The 19,905-nt window shown below is 53.8% G+C and overlaps 1 protein-coding gene and 1 long non-coding RNA gene across 3 annotated transcripts in view; one reads left to right on the forward strand and one right to left on the reverse strand.

The window, feature by feature from the left end:
• LOC141279123 (uncharacterized) overlaps window positions 1-17,253 on the reverse strand; it is a 42,532-nt gene extending 25,279 nt beyond the window's left edge. Inside the window, exon 1 of the long non-coding RNA XR_012332908.1 lies at window positions 16,936-17,253. This is a non-coding gene — a long non-coding RNA (uncharacterized lncRNA). The remainder of the gene's footprint in view (window positions 1-16,935) is intronic.
• On the forward strand, window positions 16,232-19,387 carry GBX2 (gastrulation brain homeobox 2). Of its 2 annotated transcripts, XM_019923434.3 has the most exons (3): window positions 16,232-17,160; window positions 17,463-17,483; window positions 18,194-18,444. In XM_019923434.3, exons 1-3 carry the CDS (start codon window positions 16,634-16,636, stop codon window positions 18,300-18,302), a joined length of 657 nt encoding a protein of 218 aa, XP_019778993.1. In that variant the 5' UTR covers window positions 16,232-16,633; the 3' UTR covers window positions 18,303-18,444. The 2 variants fall into 2 exon arrangements, with proteins under 2 accessions (XP_019778993.1, XP_004323562.1); XM_004323514.4 differs by lacking the exon at window positions 17,463-17,483 and having other exon boundaries at window positions 16,232-17,156; window positions 18,194-19,387.
• Window positions 19,388-19,905: the final 518 nt, after the last annotated feature.

The raw sequence follows: 19,905 nt of genomic DNA on the forward strand, positions 1-19,905 counted from the left end.
CATCCTCTGAGGATAAGCAGTGGCTGCCCATTTTCCAGTTTGAGCCCGTGCAAGGTGCGGCTGGGACGAACCTCAGGAGGGCGGGCACGCCATCCCACTGTTTGCAGTGCGCAAGTGGGGGTTCCACACCCCAGTAGATAACTGCGGTCTAAGGTGGGATGCTCTGTCTGTGAGTGAAGCCCACTGTGGAGGTGAAAAGAATGAGGGTGGGCGTCACGAAAGGAGTAGACCGGCTGCGCCTTGGTGGATGGCCAGATCTCAACACAGCGGGTCAGGCCAAGGGAGGGATAGGACAGCATCCCCCTTCAGCTGACCCACCCACATCCTGCCCTTTGAGACCGACATCTCACCCAAACGACTACGTAAGCACGGTTCAAGATCCCACACACCCTCACCCCAGGCAGATGGCTCTCCCCGAGCCCCTCCCACGTAGCATTCTGGAGCTGCCCCTGGATCAAAAGGAAAACTTGAACAAAGGCAGGGGTGCAGGGAAGTGCACACACCATGGAGGAACAGTGATTCGTCCGCCTGGAGGGGAGGGTCCCTATGCTTCGGCCACTGGAAGGAGGCCAGTCGGGAGGGTCTTGGCTTCCAGATCAAGGATTCTGAACTTCATTGCACAGGCCATGGGGAGCCACAGAGCAGGTGAGCAGGTGTGACCCCAGTGAGATTCTAGGAAGTTCCTGCGTCCTGGAAAGGGATGCAGCACACCAGAGGGCGGGTAGGAACCCATGGTGACACCCCAGAGGTGGGGCTTCAGATCCAGGCTGCTGCACTGAGCAAGGAGAACAGTTACAGGTATCTACCGATCGGCTGCAGTTTGCTCAGCTGGGAAGTGAAAGCGTGCGTACCTCTCTCACCGGGCTGGGACTCGGTGAGATAATTCGTGAGGGCAGCAGGCTTCTCCAATCTGAAGGGATCTTGTTGAAATGCAGATTCTGACACTGGCGTCTGGGGCGGGGCCCCAGATTCTGTGGGTCGGCCAACTTTCACGTTGCTGACGAGCTTGGGTGACGCCCCTGCCCCTGGTTGGTCCTACTGAGAGCAGAGTGCAAAGCCCTTAGGCCCAGAGGCGGCCCAGAGAAGGAAAGCAATAAATGGTTCCTTCTCTTATTATGGTTGTTTGATTATTAGGAGAAGAAAATAGCCTAATATTGGGATAAAGACTGCAAAAATGGAAAAGCAAAGCAACGTTATTTATGAGAAAAATGAGAAAGGCGGAAACAGTAAGAAATACAGCCCCAGCAGCTACTAAGGAGCCCTGTCCTCACGGGATTTTGCAAATGAGAATCTGAGTGAGCCTCTGCTGCCTGACACAGCCTGTTCTTCAGCCTGCCCTCTCCACCCCCCTCCTCCTTAGAAAACAGGTGGTATTTCTGAATGCACTAAATTTTAAATATGTTTTGGAGTCCCGGAACAAAGTAGAACTCTTTTAAAACACATTGACTTTAAATTTCTAAAAATCTGATGAATAATGACCAATTATTACATTTTCAAAAACATGTTTTTCCCCAAATTACAGCTTAAAAACAACAACATGATTCTCAGAGTGAGCCCCAGACATCTCCCCATAGACGCCGAAATTCCACCCCTGTGGAATTCTTATTCATTATTTCACCCCCACCCCCCAAGAATTTTCTTTTAAAAAGCACATGCTCCCAGGTAGAGCTAATCCATGAAGTTCCTTGGGGATAAACCATTCACTCATCCATTCAGTCATTTGTTCATTCCTTTAACCAACCCTGTCTGAGCCTGCTGGGGGTGGAGCCCAGGGCTTAGGGCTCAGGACCCACCACCCACAAGACAGGCTCCTAGTGGAGCTCACAGCCAAGCCAGGAAGGCCAACTTGTCAGCAAGGCTGTTGGAGAGACCTGGGCACATCGGGGGAGGTGTGGAGAGAAAGGGCCACTTTCTCCGCTTTCTCTCTGGCTTCACCTCTGCATCGAATGAGGGCCTCTGTTCCCAAGGCAGGTGGCAGTGCGGGCGCTTTGCAGCTTCCCTCACCAACACACTCATCAGGCAGTCACGTGACATCCCCGATGAGCACCCACTCCGCCCTCCCCCACCAGCCAGTACCATATGCGGTGGGTCCAGTACCTCCAGTGTAGCAGCGCTCTTGGTCAACATGGACCCATGTGCAACGGAAACAGAGCAATGAAAGATGTCAGGAAGTCCTTTACCCTGCCCCCAACTCAGGTACGTGACTGCTGCACAGAAAAATAGGAAATAAACCGGCGCTAGAAATTAGTTCTGAATCAGCCGCGTTCTAGTGGCTCCAGATGTGCTGAAAACGATTCCTGATGTATGGTCATGAGTGCATGGGACAAAAATGGCAAGTGTGGTGGTTTGGGGGTTATCTTAACCATCAAATGGGATGGAATTCATTCCTAGTTTTTCAGAATTTAATTACTGCTAGCAACTTGCTTTGTTAAGCAAAAAATAAAATAACTGAAAAAATTTGTAGTATTGATGACTGTCTAGCTTTGCCCTATGGGTCATGTGGCAGGAGGTTCTAAAATGAAGGAGACTTGCATAATTCCACACAGATAAGGGGAGGAGGGGAAGGACGAGACTAAGAGAAGGAGGGAGGGAGAAAAGGTGGGAAGGAGGAAGCGAAGTAACTTAGCTGAGTAAAACATCCGAAAACACATTATGCTTTGCAGCTAGAGTTATCTTGTCTGTCTTCTTTTCCAGTGAACAAAACATACCCTGGTATTTCTTTTTTTTTTTTTTTTTTTTTGCGGTACGCGGGCCTCTCACTGCTGTGGCCTCTCCCGTTGTGGATCACAGGCTCCGGACGCGCAGGCTCAGCGGCCATGGCTCACGGGCCCAGCCGCTCCGCGGCATGTGGGATCTTCCCGGACCGGGGCACGAACCCGCGTCCCCTGCATCGGCAGGCGGACTCTCAACCACTGCGCCACCAGGGACGTCCCCTGGTATTTCTTTTATTAAAGGGTAAAAGTGTTTTCCATTCTTAAACAGTTCATATTAAACATCATTATTTTTCTCTCTGAGTATATTACATAAACTCAATTCCATAAGACCTAAACTTTTTAAATTTTAAATTTAGTGTTTAATGATGCATTCACATGGTTCAAAAGTCAGAAGGTAATAAAAGAGTAGATGATGTTTCTACTAAAAAGGAAAAAGATAGCAGAGGAATATTTTCCCTCAAACTTTGAGTATCTTTGACTATACAACTGTCATCTGACCGCAGAGAATTCAAAAATACGCACATGAGGTTCTCTGCCTACAATGGTCCTGAGAAGTTTCACCCCTTTCCATCCCGACCATACCCTGGACAGGATGAGATGTCCACAGCACAGCTAGATGGCCAGACACAACCCACAGCCCACAGGCAGGCAGGGCACGGACATGGCACGGTGTGATGTGTCATGTTTAAAATTCTGAAGGCGGCATTGGGCTTCTCTTATTAGTGAACTTAAAATCCATTTAATTTTAAGTTCCATGACAATCAACCATTCTGCATGTTTTGAAGAAAATCAAAACCACTGACTCTTTAGGAAGCATTTGCTAATCCCAGTAACTGTATATAATCACCACAGTTTCAGTCTCCGAAATAACCCTTACGTTTTCACGTTGATGGGGCAGGCTGTTGAACTTTTGCAAAGAACACTTAACCCTCTACAAAAACGGTATAAAATACAGGCTTGGAGAATGAGTGGGTCTGCTCCAGTGACAGGTCCTGACACGGACATCTGAGAGAGAGCTTAATCACTGCAATTGCGGACGTTATTAGCTTGCCAAGTACTTTTCATCTTTTAAGGGCTGCCCAAGGACCAAGTGATAAACCAGGAATATTGCATCTTTTATTCCATTATTTCAAGAATAAATTATTCCTTAGTCAAATTTTCTATGTGCACTTGGGATATTCAGGAGTCCCAAAGTTTCAACTAGGATAAAGGTCGCGTCTTATTTTTGGCTTTCAGTCGGCTTTTCAAACTCTAGGGTTTGTCTTGAAATTGTCAGTATCGTTCTGATTTAAAACAAAAATTAATCTCGTTAAATTGCTAAAAAATAAGCCTGAGTGAGGTCAATTCCTGCAGCCCAGCGGGAGGATTCCAGCGTTGAAACTTATTTTCATGGAGTCCTGCAGGTGGCGCCATAAGCAAACGGTCTTAACCGGCCCACCAACCGGCTCTCCCCGGAATCAGAAGACAAGATTTTAGCTCACATGCTAAAGGGGCGGAGAGTATAGGAAAACTATAGAATCGTGACATATCATATAGAATTATGTTGCTATAATTTTAAAAATCCGTAATTAAAATATTGATTATGGGTTTGCCTACTTCCTTTGTATTAAGTATGCACGTTTTATAGGCAATGTGTTTATAAATGAATATAATTTTAAGTTGACTCTTTTACGATGCCATAATGACAGCCCAATCCTCATTTATGTGTTCAACGTGTTCTTTAACAAAATTATACATTCACCATTGCCATGTAACTAGCTGGGTTTTCAGCCTTCATCTAATCTTCCGGAATGGTATTTCTGCAGTCCTAACACTCTGCTTAATCACTCCAATAAAAAGAGTAGATTTCTTTGTAATGCAATTTGTAAGCAATAAACATGATTGAGAATGCAGTGTTTGCTGTCGACTATGTTTAACGCAGGGTTTTAATTCGGTGTGTAATTATTCATTTGGTAGGCACTTTTCCCATTCACGTATCTTTTCCCTGCTCTGAAAAAAGTTGGTAAGTTGGGAGAACATTGGGGAAACAGGATTTTCTAGTACTTTGTGCAAGCCGGAGTTTGATGCAGATGTTATGGAAAAAGAACCTTTTTTTATCTGCTAAAAACAGGAGGTCATATTAACTCCCAGTACAGACACATAAAAATGTGATTATGGGTTCTAAACACAACGCAGTGGGCTCCTAGCTAACAATGAGATTTCTAGGAAGTGATGCATAAATTCTTCAAAAATGACACATTTCTCACGTTTCATTCCAATTAAATTACTGAGGCAGCTAACAGCGAGGAGCACAAAGTACGGGGGTAAAATGAGGGTTTTCTTCTTGTAACTGTATCTCTGTGAAAGTATATTTTTATGAGAAGCAGTTAATATTACGCTATTATTTTTCAACTGCGCTGGGAGGGATATCTTGAGTCTTTCTTGTCGAGAGCTCTCCCCGGAAGAGTCTGCTCCTTTGTTTCCTGCGTTTACTAATAAGGGAGAATTGCTCCGCAGGCTACAGCCCCAACCCGGGTCTCTGGAGTGAAAGAGCCCAGCCTGAAAGGGGTTCCGGGTGTCAGTCCTCAGGGTCCCAGGGTTGGGCCCAGTAGCTGCCCACAGGCCTACGGCCGCGTGACTCAAATACGCCCGGAGCTCCACTTACAAACTGCGGCGCGGGGCCGGGGGTAAGGGATTGGGGGTCCGCACCCACCCGCGATCCGCTAACACGCGGGGCGGGTCCTCCAGCGCCCGGCCCAGGTCTCCGGATCCTGAGTGCGGGGGAGGTTCTCCGGGTGGGCCGGGAGGGGGATCTAACGGGGGGGAAGACCTGCTAGGCCAGCCCGCCGTGCCCCCCCTCCGGGCGAGCCTGGGGGCGTGAGGGTCCAGCCCCGCTCCCAGGACGACTGGGCTCAGGGCTGCTCCCCCGCAAAGGAGGCCAGAGGAGCGCAAGACCGCCCGGGGGGAGGCGGGAGGGGGCGTCGGAAGACAAAAGGATGTGAAGCTTTAAATTCAAAAAGATGTTTCTGAAAGCCTCGTCCTGGGGTTTGAAAGGCGCACCGAGGACAGCGGCAGAGCGATCCCAATCAGAAATGCGATTTGAAGTCCTAATGAACTTGATTGCGTGAACATTTATAATCCCCCATGGCCCTAAATGAAATCAGATATAATCAGAAGATACCGGGAAGGGAGTGTTTACAGCCGACGCCGGGCGGCTGCGGGACGGGGTGATGCGGCCCCGGTATTGATGTCGAAAATGATGGATAACGCGGGAATGGCAAATATACTATTTGTCTAATGGCTCGGCAATTAAATTCCCCTGTAAATGACCCATGCCTCATTTCATCCTAATCTATGGAATTTTGATTGAATTCGTCAGCTCTAATTGAAAAATACTGCACTTTAATGTCTGCATTGCAGTTTCAGGACGACAGTGGTTTTAATGAGACAGTGCCCCCCTGACCCGGGAATATTTGAGACTTTCACTCGGAATTTAAAGCCAGAAGATTGCTCAACTGAGCGCTGCGATATCCGCCCCTATATCCACGTTCATCTATCTCCAGACGCGATTTAATAAACGCACTTGGGGATAAATGCGCCCCGACCCTCGCGCCCACGTGGCAACCAAGGGGCGCCCCCTCCCGGAGATAAGCGTGGAGGGGGCTCGGGGCGGTGCATTGGCGATCCAGGGGAGGGGGCCTGTCCCCTTCCCCGCCCCGGTGCCCCGCCCCCGCCCCCGCCCCGCCGGCTCCAGGCCCTATCGCTGACCACTGCCTGCGACTTCCCGGGCCAAACTCAGGCATCCCCGCCCCCCAGGAGGCGGCCCAGCTGCCTGCAACCCGTGCACGGGAAGATGGGGCCGACTTCCGACGCGCTTTATACGCAAACGACGAGGCGAAGACATCCCTAAGAAATTAGCTACTTGCCGAAGCATATTTACTACACTGAAATGAATTAAAGAGAGAAATTTTAAGTCGTGCCAACGAGATAATTGGGCCACCTTAAAACTGGAGATTTTGCCCCTTTCCATAAAAAAAGCAAGCCGGGGGTGCGGTAAAAATCGCCCCCCACACCCGAAACGAGATCAGGCCCGGCTGCTCAGAGAACGGAAGTCTGGGAGTGCGAGGGAATAGTCCCGGCGGGGACCTTGACGCGGCGACCCTCCAGCCCGGCTCCCCGGCTCCAAGGGGCCGATCCCGACAGAGGCCCGCAGGGGGCGCCGTCGAGCCAGGGTCCTGCAGCGAGAGCGGAGTGCTGCCGAGCGGAAAGGGCGGGTCAGCCCTTGGTCCCTGGCTGGCAGCTCGCGTCCCACCTCCCAGCTTCGTCCGCCCGCAGCGTCCCCACGGGGTTCGAAACTCCAGCGGTGGGATCGGGATGGGGGCCCTGGGGAGATGGAGTTTGGGGGGAAGCAAGACGCCAAAGTGTTCAGGTTGCCCACCCCTCCCCAAAGAGGAATGTATTTGAGCTTTGTTCGTTTAGCACATGAACACAGTTTACAGATATTTTATTTAAAGTAAAATAATCTGAAATGACAGAGAAGTCATCTCCCTGGGCAGGCAGTGCCTAGCGCCCTTCTAATGCTAAACTTAGTGATGAGGGCCGACTGCAGAGGGACGCTCCGGGGCCGGCGACTGTCGGCGCCTCGGCCTCCGTTTGTGCAAAGAGGATGAAGCTGTGCCGACGCAGGGGTGGCGCTTCGGGACCTCTCTCCTCCCGGGGAAGACCTCGTGTGTCGTTAAATACTGTACCGCATCCTGATCCATTGGTGGCCTGTGCTTTGTTTTCAGTGCTAAAGAGTCTTGAGATCAGAGGCTGCCTCAAATTGATACTGTCGCTCTGAGCGCACAGGCTTGCCGCCCTGCCTGCCCCGCGTCCACCCAGCACCTGCAGCGCTCCAGGGCGGCAGGCTTGCTTGCAATTTAGACACCCTCCCGAGCATTCGCTCCGGGCCAGGCGCCCTGCCACCTCGTGCTACGCGATCTAGTTCAGACCACCCGTGACATAAGCAATCTGTTAATTATCTGCGTTTTAGGGATGCAGTCAGGCCGCTGGTGAGACAGAGCCGGCATTCCCGCCCATTATGCGGATGGAAAAACTGAGGCCGGGGTGAACTCAGCGGTGCACCCAGGCCCCTCAGGCCCAGGTGTCAGAAGGTTTCTTATCCTTTCCGCTTCTAGGCCCTGCTCAGGAGGAATCAAAGAACTAGGAGAACTTTTACATGGATTTTTAAAGAGAGACAATGTGGTTTTTCTGTGATCACGTCCAAAATCTGATCATATATCTTAAGGCCTTGCGCAATCACGCAAGTCTGATTTTTACCCCCTCATTTGTGACAAAGCCTTCTCTTGTAGCCTAGACGTTCAAAATGAAAAGAAATTGGGACTTTTTCTGTGCAGTTGTAGACATGAAAAAGGTAGACTCCTCGGCCCTTCTAATTCCGCAGAAGGGGAGCCCGCTTCCGTCCCCTTGGAACCGCAGAGCCGAAAGAGGCCCTAAAGCCGATGCCATTATCCACATGACACATAGGCGGCACTCTAGATCGCCGCGCGCTCCGCACACCCACGGTGCTTTCCACACTAATATTTTTGAAATTTCAAAGTCTGAAATAAAACTGTTTCCTGCCATTCTCTCATTAATTTATTAATATATAACACTTTTTTTGACTTCTGTTTACAGATTTTAAATAACCTTGTTAGATTATTAAAATTAAAATGTCAATGTGACATTTGCTTCCACAATAAATGATCCATTTCTTTACATTTTAAAGTATAAGTTTCTGAATAACTTACAATATACTGAACGAACTGAATTTTAAGGGTTTTGGGGTAAGAATGAAGTTGAACTTTAAGAAGTCTCTCATCTCTTAAGTCTTCTGGGGTTTTCTTTGCAGTTTAAGTGGGTCTGAGAGAAACTTGAGGAAAGAGGGAAAATTATAACAACCAAGAGATGAAGTAGCCTCATACGCTCAGGGGGAGAGCTGAGGGGCAGACGGCCTGAAGGCGCCCACTCACCGAGCCTTCGCCTCTGCCCTGCTATGGGGTCTGTGACTGTCCTCAAGGGCTGCTCTGCTGTGGCCTGGTCAGAGCAGGCAAGGGACACCCAAGGGAGCCTTCAGAAGCAGCCTGGGAGCCCCTCTGCTGGTGTCAGTGGCAATGTCCCCTGCAGGTGGAAGTCACCTCAGTAGGGCTCACCTCAGTACATGAGTGTGAAGGAGCTACGAGAATAACCTCCCCTCCCAGGGGTGTCATCATGCAGAATAAAGACTACATAGCGAGATGTGAGCAGCCTTTCTTTAATGCTCTGCTCATCGTTCAGAAACAAAACAAAACACTCTTTCAACAAACCCACACACACAAGGGGCAACATGGCCCGTGCAAAATATTTTCATGTCCTACAAAACCCAGAAATGTCCCCTAGGGAGGTGTGGGGACAGCATTCTAAAGTTTTCTGGGTTTTTCCCACTGTGTCTCAGAGAACTGCACTCCTCATTCCCTCATTTTCCTGTCTGGGTGCGAATGCTCATGTAGGTTGTCCCCAAATTAAAACACATGCGGAGGGGCGGTATTAAGGTCTGCTCTCTATCCTGGTTCTTGGTTCCTTCTTTCTCTAAAGTTTGGGGACTTCAGGCTGCACCCACAAGGGAGATACAATTGTTGGTAGCAAACTTATGCAAATTGAGCCTTCTGTATATTTTCAGATGATAAATGGAGGAAATTCAAAGAAATTCTTTTGTTTCGGAGGCCTAGGAGATCAGCATTTCCAATTATTTCTGCAATCACCACCAAGGAGGGGTTGTATATTGGGGGACATGGGGCGGAAGGTTTTAGAGGTTTGTTTAGAGACCTGAAAACAAGGATTCCCTCCTCCTAGTAGATTCCAACCTTCTCAGGCAGTGACAAGGAGCAATGAGGACAGTGGGTGTGTACGATCGAAACTGGGAACAGTGTATATTGTCCCAGCTTGGCAAAAACAGATGCCCAGAAAGCTGGCTCACCCCCTTGAGCCATGACTTACACCCATGACTTACCCATGACTTACAGCCACCCTCAGGTCAGTGAGCAAAGGAGCCTGGGGAGGTGAGGGCTCAGAGTCTGAGTGTCGAGGAAGGGGGAGTTGAGTCCTGTGGCCAGCCTCTACTGACTGTCCTTTTCATGAGCTCTGGTTCTTGGTGGCTTTCAAGCCCCTCAAACAAGGGTCAAAGATCTACACTGGAATTTTCCTCCAATGTGGAATGGGTCCACCCCAGTGGTTTGGGGGTAAGCACTCTTCTCTTCCATGCTTCTGTAAGTTGGGGGCCCTATTATAAGTGAAGTGTTCCTGGTTACCTTTTCAAGTGGCTTCCACATCTACAGTTAGTTCCATTTAATGGTTGATTATAATAGAATGGCTCTCTCCCCACCTCCATCAGCCCACACCGGCTCCTGTCCTCCCATGGGAAACATCTGTCATTTAAGTCAATCCTCCCCCGAGAGTCAGATCTGTCCTCTGGGAAAACCTCGTGGAGCTGGGTTGGTCAGTTACAGACATACCTACCCTTGAGGTTCCCAGATGAGCTTATTGATAAGCGAACTTTTTACAATGACCTTTCCCCCAGAAATCCACGGGAGGGATTCGTTAGGACGAACAGAGGCCATCCCAATTCTCCCTCCACATTTAGCCAACATCTCTCCCCTCTGTTTACACCCAGTGCCATGCCCCGTCCGGTGACATCCTTTCTGGGTCACAGTTTCTTAATCAGAAGGGGCAGGAACCAGAGGACATCCAGGCTCTGCTTTGCAGGCATCTCTGGAGAAAGGAGAAACACAGTGCCGCCTGGGAGCATCTCTGCATTTTATTCGGTCCCTGTAGAAGTTGAAGTCGGAGCAGCGCCCTTGATTGTGGTGGCAGTTGATCCAAACACCCTCTTGCTCCCTCCAGTGTGGTTTCCAAAGGGTTAAATGGATGAACTCTAGGTAAACCTCGTCCTCTTTAACAGACAACACCCCTGCAGGGGGTCGGGGCCATCGAGGGGTGGCTGCTCGGCCGTGGTTTGCGAGGGCCCAGGAGTCCCCAGAGGCTCCAGTCTGAGTCCCTTGGCGGGCTCTCCCGGGCCACGCGGTCTCCTCCCGAGAGCTGGAAGCTGGGAGGGCGCACTGCTGAGCCCCGGCCACCGGTCGCTTCCTACTTCCGCATCCCCTGGACGCCGGCTGTGTCCGGCCCAGGACCGTCACAGTGTGTCCGGCGCCTTCCGGATAAGGCGGGCGGGATGGGACGGGAGGGGGACAGTAGCTGACCCGGGCGTTCCAGGAGGGTTGCCAGTACGGCGGTTCCCAAGGCCCCCCGGCTCAGGCTGGCGCACCCCCTCACCCCTCGGTGCCCTCTGCCCGCCTCCCGGGCCGCCGTTTACGCGGCCCCGGGATTAGCATCTCTGTGAAGTCCCGCAAACAATGCCCGCTGTGCGGGGGAGATGAAAGTCGGGCGCCGGGTAGCGGGGCGCGTTTGAAGTCCCCGAAAGGTGGGGCCGCGGGAATCCGAGGGGGCAGATGCGTAGAGATAAAGGCAGGTGAGAAGTGCCGCGCGGCCTGCGCCTCCCTCCCCGGCGCTCCCGGGCCTGGGGTTAGTGAACTCGCGCGGCCTCCCAGACGCGCGGCCCGAGCCAGGCCCGCGGGAAAGATGCGGGCGCTACTCCCCCACAGCCAGGCCCTCGCCCGAGGCCTCGGCCCCGCAACTACGGCCCTCGGGCCGGCTCCCGGCCTGGCCTCCGCCCGGTGCTTCTTCCTCCCAGCTTGGGAGCTCCGGGGTGGACGGGCTCAGTCCCCGCTGAGAATCCGCTTTGCCGGGGCTGGGTGCTCCCGGGGAGATGCGTGGTGAGCGCGGGCGCGGGGCTTCCAGGACGAAGGTGTCAGGCGATCCAATACCCCCAGTGGTCACGAACTCCCCACTCCAAGCTCCGGGGCTATTCTGAAAAGGAACTAGGACCCCTGCCTGCGCCCTTGGACTCCTGGACCCCGGCTCTGGAGCCGAGGCCCGCGTGGGGTGCGGGGGAACCTCGAGCTCCACGCGCTCGCAGCTGGCGTCTGGGTGCGCCGTCGGCGCGTCCGCGTCCGCAGTCTCGCGGCTCCCGGGAGGTGTAGGACCTCCCCGCCCTGGTCCCCAGATCCCACCAGGGCTCGGCTCGCGGGCCACGCGGCCGTGGCTCCGCCCGTTCCTCCGCGCTGGGGTGGGGAGGGCAGCGCAGGTGTGAGGGTCACGTTTCCCCGACTGCAGTCCTGCGGGGAACAATTTCCAACTCCTCCAAGGAAATGCAAAAAAAAAAAAAAAAATCTCTTCACGTTTCTGGTTTGCGGTTTTGTTTCTGCTATTTTGAGGGTGGGGGACAAAAAGCAAAACTTTCTACAGAAGAATGTCGCAGCACACACGGTGCTGCAAAGTGTTTCTTCTTCAGGGCGCTTTAGAAAACCCCCCGGTCCTGCTTTCTGCACGGCCAAGGAGCAGAATAATGAAACCAAAGACTTTTATTTTATAAACCACTTGATCTTTGCTTGGGAAACTCTATTAATTGAATGGGTTTGCCTTTTTTGCCAGTCCCCTTTATCATTATTTATGGGCTTTAAATTGTTTAAAGTTCCCTTGACGTTCAATTTACAAGTTTGGGGACTTTTTTTGTTCTGCCTTTTGTCCTGGAGAAAGACATCGTGTTGGAAGTGCTTTGAAAAGCCAAACATGAGAGGTTGGCAATGAAAGGGAAGCGGGCGAGATCCCTTTTAATTCCGTTCTGTTGGTGAATGGCTCTTTTACATAATTGCAGGAGCTATTTCAAAGCCAGCCAAGGGCTGCCTTCACTTAGAACCACATGGAGTCTATTTTGGGCTTTCAGATTTAAAAAAAAAAAAAATGGCTGAATAAAATAGTTAAAAAAGATGAGGCTTCAATGCTTTCTACTACTTGCAAATTGGTGTGTCTGATGGGGAATTTTACACAAGCACCCCTTTGTAAGTGCATCTTGGGCTTGGGAGGGACTGTTCTGGGTTAGCTGGGTGTGAATCCCAATTGCCCTTCCATAAATAAAACCCATCCCAAGCTATTTCCCAACTATTGCCAGGAGCAAGAGCTGCGGCAATGACCTAATGATCAGGCCACTCAAAGTCCCTATAAATAAAAACAACATGGTTGCCCGAGAAACCGGCCTGTAGCCTGGGACTGGGCGGCGGGCCGGAACACCCGGCCCGCTAAGCCCGCGGGTTTCTCCGCACCCACGGAGACCTGGGGCTCCCACGCTGCCTTCTCTCCACGACCACCCGGGACCTCGACCCTGGCGGCATCGTGGAAGCGCGCGGTTCGCGGTGCTTCCTTCTCCGGGCTGGACTCCACAGGCCAACACAAGTTTGCTGCATGAATATTCATTTCCTTGTGCATTGAGCATTTTACACTCAGCCTCCACACACCTGCGTGCAAACGCTGACTGGGACAGCCCCGAAGCGCGGCGACAACTTAATTACCGTCACATTTACTGACGTCTGATGTTTTAAGTGGCCTAATACTGTCTTGACACCAGCTTGGCACCGGCCGAGGAAAGTGTCCAGGGGCTGGGCCAACTTCATCCCGACTGGAGTTTCCCCGGGAAAAAAAAAAGTTCGCAGAAGTTAACTGGAGTTGGAGGACGCAAGATCTCCCTTCGGGTGCATCCTTCGCTCTTCCTCCTCGGAGGGAGGGGACAGGGGACACCTAAGGCAAAGTTGCAAAGGTCTGTGCCGGCCGGTTTTCCCGCGCAGCCTGGGCCGAGCTGAATCACCGAGAGCTCTACAGTTGGAGGGAGTTCCGAGCTAGGCAGGTCGGAATCCGAAGGATGGATAAGCGGTGTACCTGTCTCTCGCTGCCCAGAAATCTCTCCGAGGAGCAGTGGAAAAACTCTAAAGGCTTTTATTATCCACTGTCCCCTCGCTCTGAACGCTTTGTAGGTAGCTCAGGTGCCCCGAATGAATCTCGTTAACCACGGCGAAACACAAGGATCCTTTTATGACGCGAACAGTCGTTTTCTAAGCAGTTAAGCATTAGAGGAGAAAATATGACTGCACTGCATTCGAGAAAAAGCACACTGGTAAATAAAATTCATATTGAGGAGAATTCCCTTCACTCCTTAACTAATAAAGGACATTAGGACTATAACCCCTGTAGTCAATACTTTCCACGGCAGTTTACGGGTGCAAATAATACGCCATTAAATTATTTCAAGTGTACCTATAATTCAGTGGACCTCAATCTCCTTGCTGAACTTTAAATGTGGAATTATCACCGAAATAATCAAAGGAACCTCTGTCCCTTGGAGGGTAATCAGGGGATGGAAGTCCCTAGAACATTTTTACGCCAAAATAGCAAAGTGGATGGCAAATCTGCTTAGGTAAAATGAGTAACAGCTTACACAGACATGCCAGTGTCAAGCAGCGAAGGGACCCGGCTGTATCAACGTAAATCAAGCAGTCGAGCGTTTTTTTTTTTCTTTAGTATTCAAAAAACAAGGTAACCCTGCCCAAGACGGTGTGACTGTAACTATCTCACAATGAGAGGGAGTATTTATTATGCTCATAAAGAAACCAGACTTTTGCCCTGGGCTTCGATTTTTTTTTTTCTTTTCCTTTTCTTCTTGTGCTTCCTTTGCAGGAGTGGAGAAAGAGGGATAGCGCTTACAGAGCCCACAGACGTCTCCTTCGCCATGTATCCCAACGGGAATTCATTTCCCCTCACGCCGCCTAAGCCACCTCGGGGTCTGGGCGTGAAGGGAGTGGAGGCAATACAGGCAGCGTCCTAATGAATTCCTTTCAAACCGCCTGCGGCCGGAGCCATCTATTACTGCGGCCTGGAGTGGGGAAAAACGCTGGAGACGCCTTTGTCCTGGTGGGGGGGCTGGGGGAGGAGGCGAGGAGAGGGAGGGCGGCTGGCGGCAGGGACAGCGAGTTTTCTCAGCCCTCCGGGGCGCCGAGGATGCACCCTCCCCTCGCTCCTCCAGGGCCCGTTGGGTGGGCAGTGGGTCCCCGGCCAGACTCCCGGCTGAGGAGGTGGTCCAGGATTAAGACGTCCCCCAGGGGGCCTTCGGGTTAAAGCCAGAGAAAGAAGAAGAGCGAGAAAGAAGAGCTTCAAAGAATCAGGTCGATAAATTCATAAAGATCGATTTATCTTTATCTCCCAATTAAATGTGCTTGTAAGTGATACACAGCACACGTCCAACACGGGCCAACTCCCCGACCACTAGCTCCTTGGCGTGAGCTGATTTTTAATGACCGGCGTAACAGTGCTCTTCTCTCCTCTCCTCCCGAGTCCAGTGCTTGTCGGCCGTTCCGGGCGAACGTCTAGACCCAGGAAGTTGGAGCCGAGGCCCTGGAGGCGCGTGGAAGCCCCGCGCGCGCTGGCGCGCTTTGCACGGTCTGCCCTTGCCACGAAAGGATTCCATTTTAAAAGGGAATACAAGAGCTGAAAGTTTTGTTTTTATCATGGTGAAGGGGATAAGAACATTCCTAACACTCACCCCATCCCCGCCAATTCCCTTACTCCCAAATTCTGGGTTTTTACCACTGTCGAAACGGGGGAAACATCTTGAGGGAATCGGCTCCATCCTGCAGTAGGCAAAGGGGAACCGCGCACCCTCGAGTCCTCGCGCTGGAAACCTGGCGGCGGCGCCGGGGTGAGCGCTCCCTCCGTTCTCAACGTGCTTAATTAGCGCCTATTTACAAAACGCAGCATTTATTTGCGCAAACATCATAAAGCTTTCATCAGGATAATCTCACGTTATACAAACTGGAGGCACAGCAACTCCCCCCTTCCTCCCCGAGGATGGAGCAGATAAAGGACTCGCTTTATTATCATAATTATCGTGGCTGTTATTTTGGTGCGCAGGCAAAGTGTGTAAATAGGTGCGATGATTAAGAATGTCATGAAAAATGAGGAGGGATCGCTCACTGGAGGGCCCAGCTCGGGATGGGGGCATCAGCAGCCTCCCCACGGCGCCGGGAACGCGGGGGCGCCTCGAGCAACCCGGCGGGTTCCCTGCGGCGGGCAGGGGCTGCTAGCTCCCGGCCGGCGCCCTAGAGGCGGACCTGGAGGGGCAGGACCTTGCCCCCAACTCCGGGAACCTCGCCCGGACCCCGGGAGCAGCAGCAGCAGCACGCCGCAGGTTTGCTCCAAAGCATGTACCAAAGAAATAAAATGCCCGCGGTTTAGACGCGGCCGTCGCTAGACCCGAAAGCCGCCCTTGGAGGCGGCCTCGTTGAGGCTGCCGAGCCCCGAGTTTCGAGCCTAGGAGGTGCCAATGGCCCCTTTCAAGTTTGCGCGGCGCGGGCCAGGCGCACAAGCTCCGGCTCTCTGGGCCGCGCGCTGCGCTCGCGGCGTCCACAGCCTGCTCTCGGCCAGCCCTGGTGGAAGGGGCGGAGCCCCACTTTAGCCCCGCCCACTCCTGGCGCAGCCAATAGGCGGCGGCTCCCGGCCCCACGTGAGGGGAGCCCGGCCGGGCAGCAGGCAAAATGTGAATGAGAAAGAGGAGCGCGATTTAAAGGTGCTGGCGGCGCCCGCCGAAGACAAGTGCGCCAGCTTCGCGCGCTCCCCTGCGGCCCGCAGGAGGCGACCGACAGCCAGACAGACAGACGGACGCGCAGACGGCTGCGAGCCCGGGCCGAGGGCCGCGGAAGCGACGCGCGCGGGCTCCGACGGGCAAACGGCGGGCGGCAGCTCCAGAGAGCCCGCGGGGCCCGGGCGCCCGCTCCACTCCGGGGCGCACGGCCTCACCCGCCCACCGCCCGCACCAGCTCCCGCCAGGCATGCAGCGGGCCCAGGACTGAGGGGTATCTGCTCTCCGGGTCCCGCTCGGCCCCTGCCCGGTGCACCAAGTTGTGCTCCCGGCGCCTGGCGGGCTTCCCGGTGGCGGCGCGGCGCGGGGACTTTTCGCCTCTCGCGGGCCTCTCCCGAGCGCGTCTATGAGCGCAGCGTTCCCGCCGTCGCTGATGATGATGCAGCGCCCGCTGGGGAGTAGTACCGCCTTCAGCATAGACTCGCTGATCGGCAGCCCGCCGCAGCCCAGCCCCGGCCATTTCGTCTACACTGGCTACCCTATGTTCATGCCCTACCGGCCGGTGGTGCTGCCGCCGCCGCCGCCGCCGCCGCCCGCGCTGCCCCAGGCCGCGCTGCAACCGGCGCTGCCGCCCGCGCACCCTCACCACCAGATCCCCAGCCTGCCCACCAGCTTCTGCTCCAGCTTGGCGCAGGGCATGGCGCTCACCTCCACGCTCATGGCCACGCTGCCCGGCGGCTTCTCCGCGTCTCCCCAGCACCAGGAGGCGGCGGCTGCCCGGAAGTTCGCGCCGCAGCCGCTGCCTGGCGGTGGCAACTTCGACAAGGCGGAGGCGCTGCAAGCCGACGCGGAGGATGGCAAAGGCTTCTTGGCCAAGGAGGGCTCGCTGCTTGCCTTCTCCGCGGCCGAGGCTGTGCAGGCGTCGCTCGGTGAGTCGGCGGCGCGCGCGACCCGGGCGGGAGGGCGCGGGGGCGCGCCAGCTCCGTGTTCCCGCGGGGACCGAGGGGATGAGGCCGAGCCCCCGCCCGCCCCTCGCCCCGGATCCACCGGCCCGAGGAGCCGGAGGATGCAGCGGAGCTGCGCGGCGGGGCCTCCGGAGGGCATTTAGAGCCACGCAACAAGCGCGGGGGCGGGGGGGCGGTGTGCGCATTCAGAGCCCCAGGCCAGCTGCTGCGCTGAGCGGCGAATTTATCTGCCGGCCAGTTTGGCCGAGTCTTGCACTCCCCCATCTCCAGCGCTGTGACCTGGGATCCCGGGTAGGTTTCGGCCTTTGGGGAGGGGGGTTGGGCTGCGCGACTTCGCAGGGAGGGTGCCGAAGGGCGTCCAGACCTATTAAACCCCTTTACCAGGCTTGCTGCTTGCCTGGGAGAATCGGATTCCTAGGAGGCTGTGCGTCCGCATGTGTGTGCTGGGGTGTCCGGTGGGAACTTCTTCTAAGGCTACAAAACTTCCCTTTGACCAACATCATCTGTCTCAAAACCCGACATGGTCTGGGATCTGCACCTCCCTGGGCACTCACTCTGGCTGTGATGAAATTGAAGTTCACAGAATTTTGGCGGCGGCGGCGGCGGGGAGGGAGGTGGGCGGGCAGGATGAATCGTGAACTCCCCCTCAGTCCTCACCCAGCCCCCACCCCGGGGACAAAGAGGACGCTCTCTTGGGCCTCACGCCTCCTGTTACTTCTGCCTTAAGCTGCGGGAGGCTGGGAGGGTGCAGAGGAGGCCTGGTGGCCCCTTGAGTGATGGTTCTGGGCAAAGGGCCGTCGCCTGTACTGTCTCCTCCTCTCCCTTGAGCTTTCTCACGCCCCCCCCCCCTTCTCTACCCCTCAAAGGCCAGGAAGTCACAATGTGTTAATGTCACAGAAAGACAATCCGCTAAGGGGGGAAAATGCCCGAGGGACGGTGGGAAAGGGAAAGGAAGGCCAGTGTGCGAAATGTAATAAAACGCCGTTTGGTTTTGCTTTCAGTCGGGGCTGTCAGAGGGCAAGGGAAAGACGAGTCAAAGGTGGAAGACGACCCGAAGGGCAAGGAGGAGAGTTTCTCGCTGGAGAGCGATCTGGACTACAGCTCGGATGACAATCTGACTGGCCAGGCGGCTCACAAGGAGGAAGACCCCGGCCACGCGCTGGAGGAGACCCCGCCGAGCGGCGGCGGCGCGGGCAGCACCACGTCCACGGGCAAGAACCGGCGGCGGCGGACTGCCTTCACCAGCGAGCAGCTCCTCGAGCTAGAGAAGGAGTTCCACTGCAAAAAGTACCTCTCGCTGACCGAGCGCTCACAGATCGCTCACGCCCTCAAACTCAGCGAGGTGCAGGTGAAAATCTGGTTCCAGAACCGCCGGGCCAAGTGGAAACGGGTGAAAGCTGGCAATGCCAATTCCAAGACAGGGGAGCCCTCCAGGAACCCCAAGATCGTTGTCCCCATCCCCGTCCACGTCAGCAGGTTCGCCATTAGAAGTCAGCATCAGCAGCTGGAGCAGGCCCGCCCCTGAGGGCCCAGGGAGGGCTAGGGCCTGGACCACCGTGGAGAAGCCACAGTGCCCGAGGGAACCCATGGTGGACTCCACCGTGTCTGAGGCAAAACTCAAAGTCACCCCCCAACTTTGGACATCCCCAGCAAATTGAGAGTATATTCATGAAACAGGCTTGAAAGACTGCTTTTGAAGGGGCCACAGCTACACCTGAAGACACACTAAATATTTATTATACTACCCTACTTTGTACATTAGATGTCTATATAGACTGGATCTCAGCTGCTGTATTTTGAAAGTTATAGGACCCAACTACCCAGTAATGTCCTCCAGCCACATTCCAGAAGAGAACAAAACCTCTGCTGTAACCTGCCACGCACAGCAGCCGCTTTTCCATACTTTTCCAAAGGTAAACATCACATGCAGGAACGAACACTGGGGTCTCCATTTCTTTTTGTTTCTATTCTGGCGTTTTTAGTTGACTGAAAAGCAGACGTTTTGGGGCAGCCTGGAAATTCGCTTTGCTTTGGTTTTGCCTGGCTTTCTTTCCTGGGGTTGCATATCCTATGAGCCATGTCTGAAGCACGTCTCCGTTGTGTTTAATTTATTTCAATGTAGCTTATTTTCGTATAAGTTATGACATTAAAACAATCTCAGTCTTGTGAATAATAAAAAGGAGAGAGAGAGGGAAAGACCAATTCTTGGGTCTCATAAGTTTGTCCAGATTTGACTGCTTAGAGGGAACCGCCTGCCGGCGTGTGGCCAGGCAGCTGGTCTGAGACCAGTACTGGATGAACACCCCGTGTCCAGGGCCTCCTCAAGCCGGCCGGACGTGAGCCGCACAGCACCTCACCAGGTTTGAAATAGGCCAGCAAGAGCTCCAACTGGGTTATCAATTTGAGCAAAGCTAATTTTCACTTTAGAAATCTAACATCTTCCCCTCTGCTCAGCCTAACCAGTACCTAGGAGGCTGGCAAACTTTGGCCGGAGGAGGTGGGCGCCGGAGGAGGGAAAGTGAATGCGGGTATGGGTGGCTTTGCACAAACTCCTGATTCTCTAAATCGACGACAGCCGGGGAGGGAATGCGTTTCCTTACAAACATCCCGGACCCGAAAAGAAGCGGTGCTCGCTCGCGGGGCAGGGCCGAGCGCTCATAAATCAGCCTCCGGGCGTGATCTTCCGACGGGAGCAGAAACCCGACTAGCCGAG

The sequence above is a fragment of the Tursiops truncatus genome, chromosome 7, assembly GCF_011762595.2.
Source record: "Tursiops truncatus isolate mTurTru1 chromosome 7, mTurTru1.mat.Y, whole genome shotgun sequence".
NCBI classification, from domain to species: domain Eukaryota; kingdom Metazoa; phylum Chordata; class Mammalia; order Artiodactyla; family Delphinidae; genus Tursiops; species Tursiops truncatus.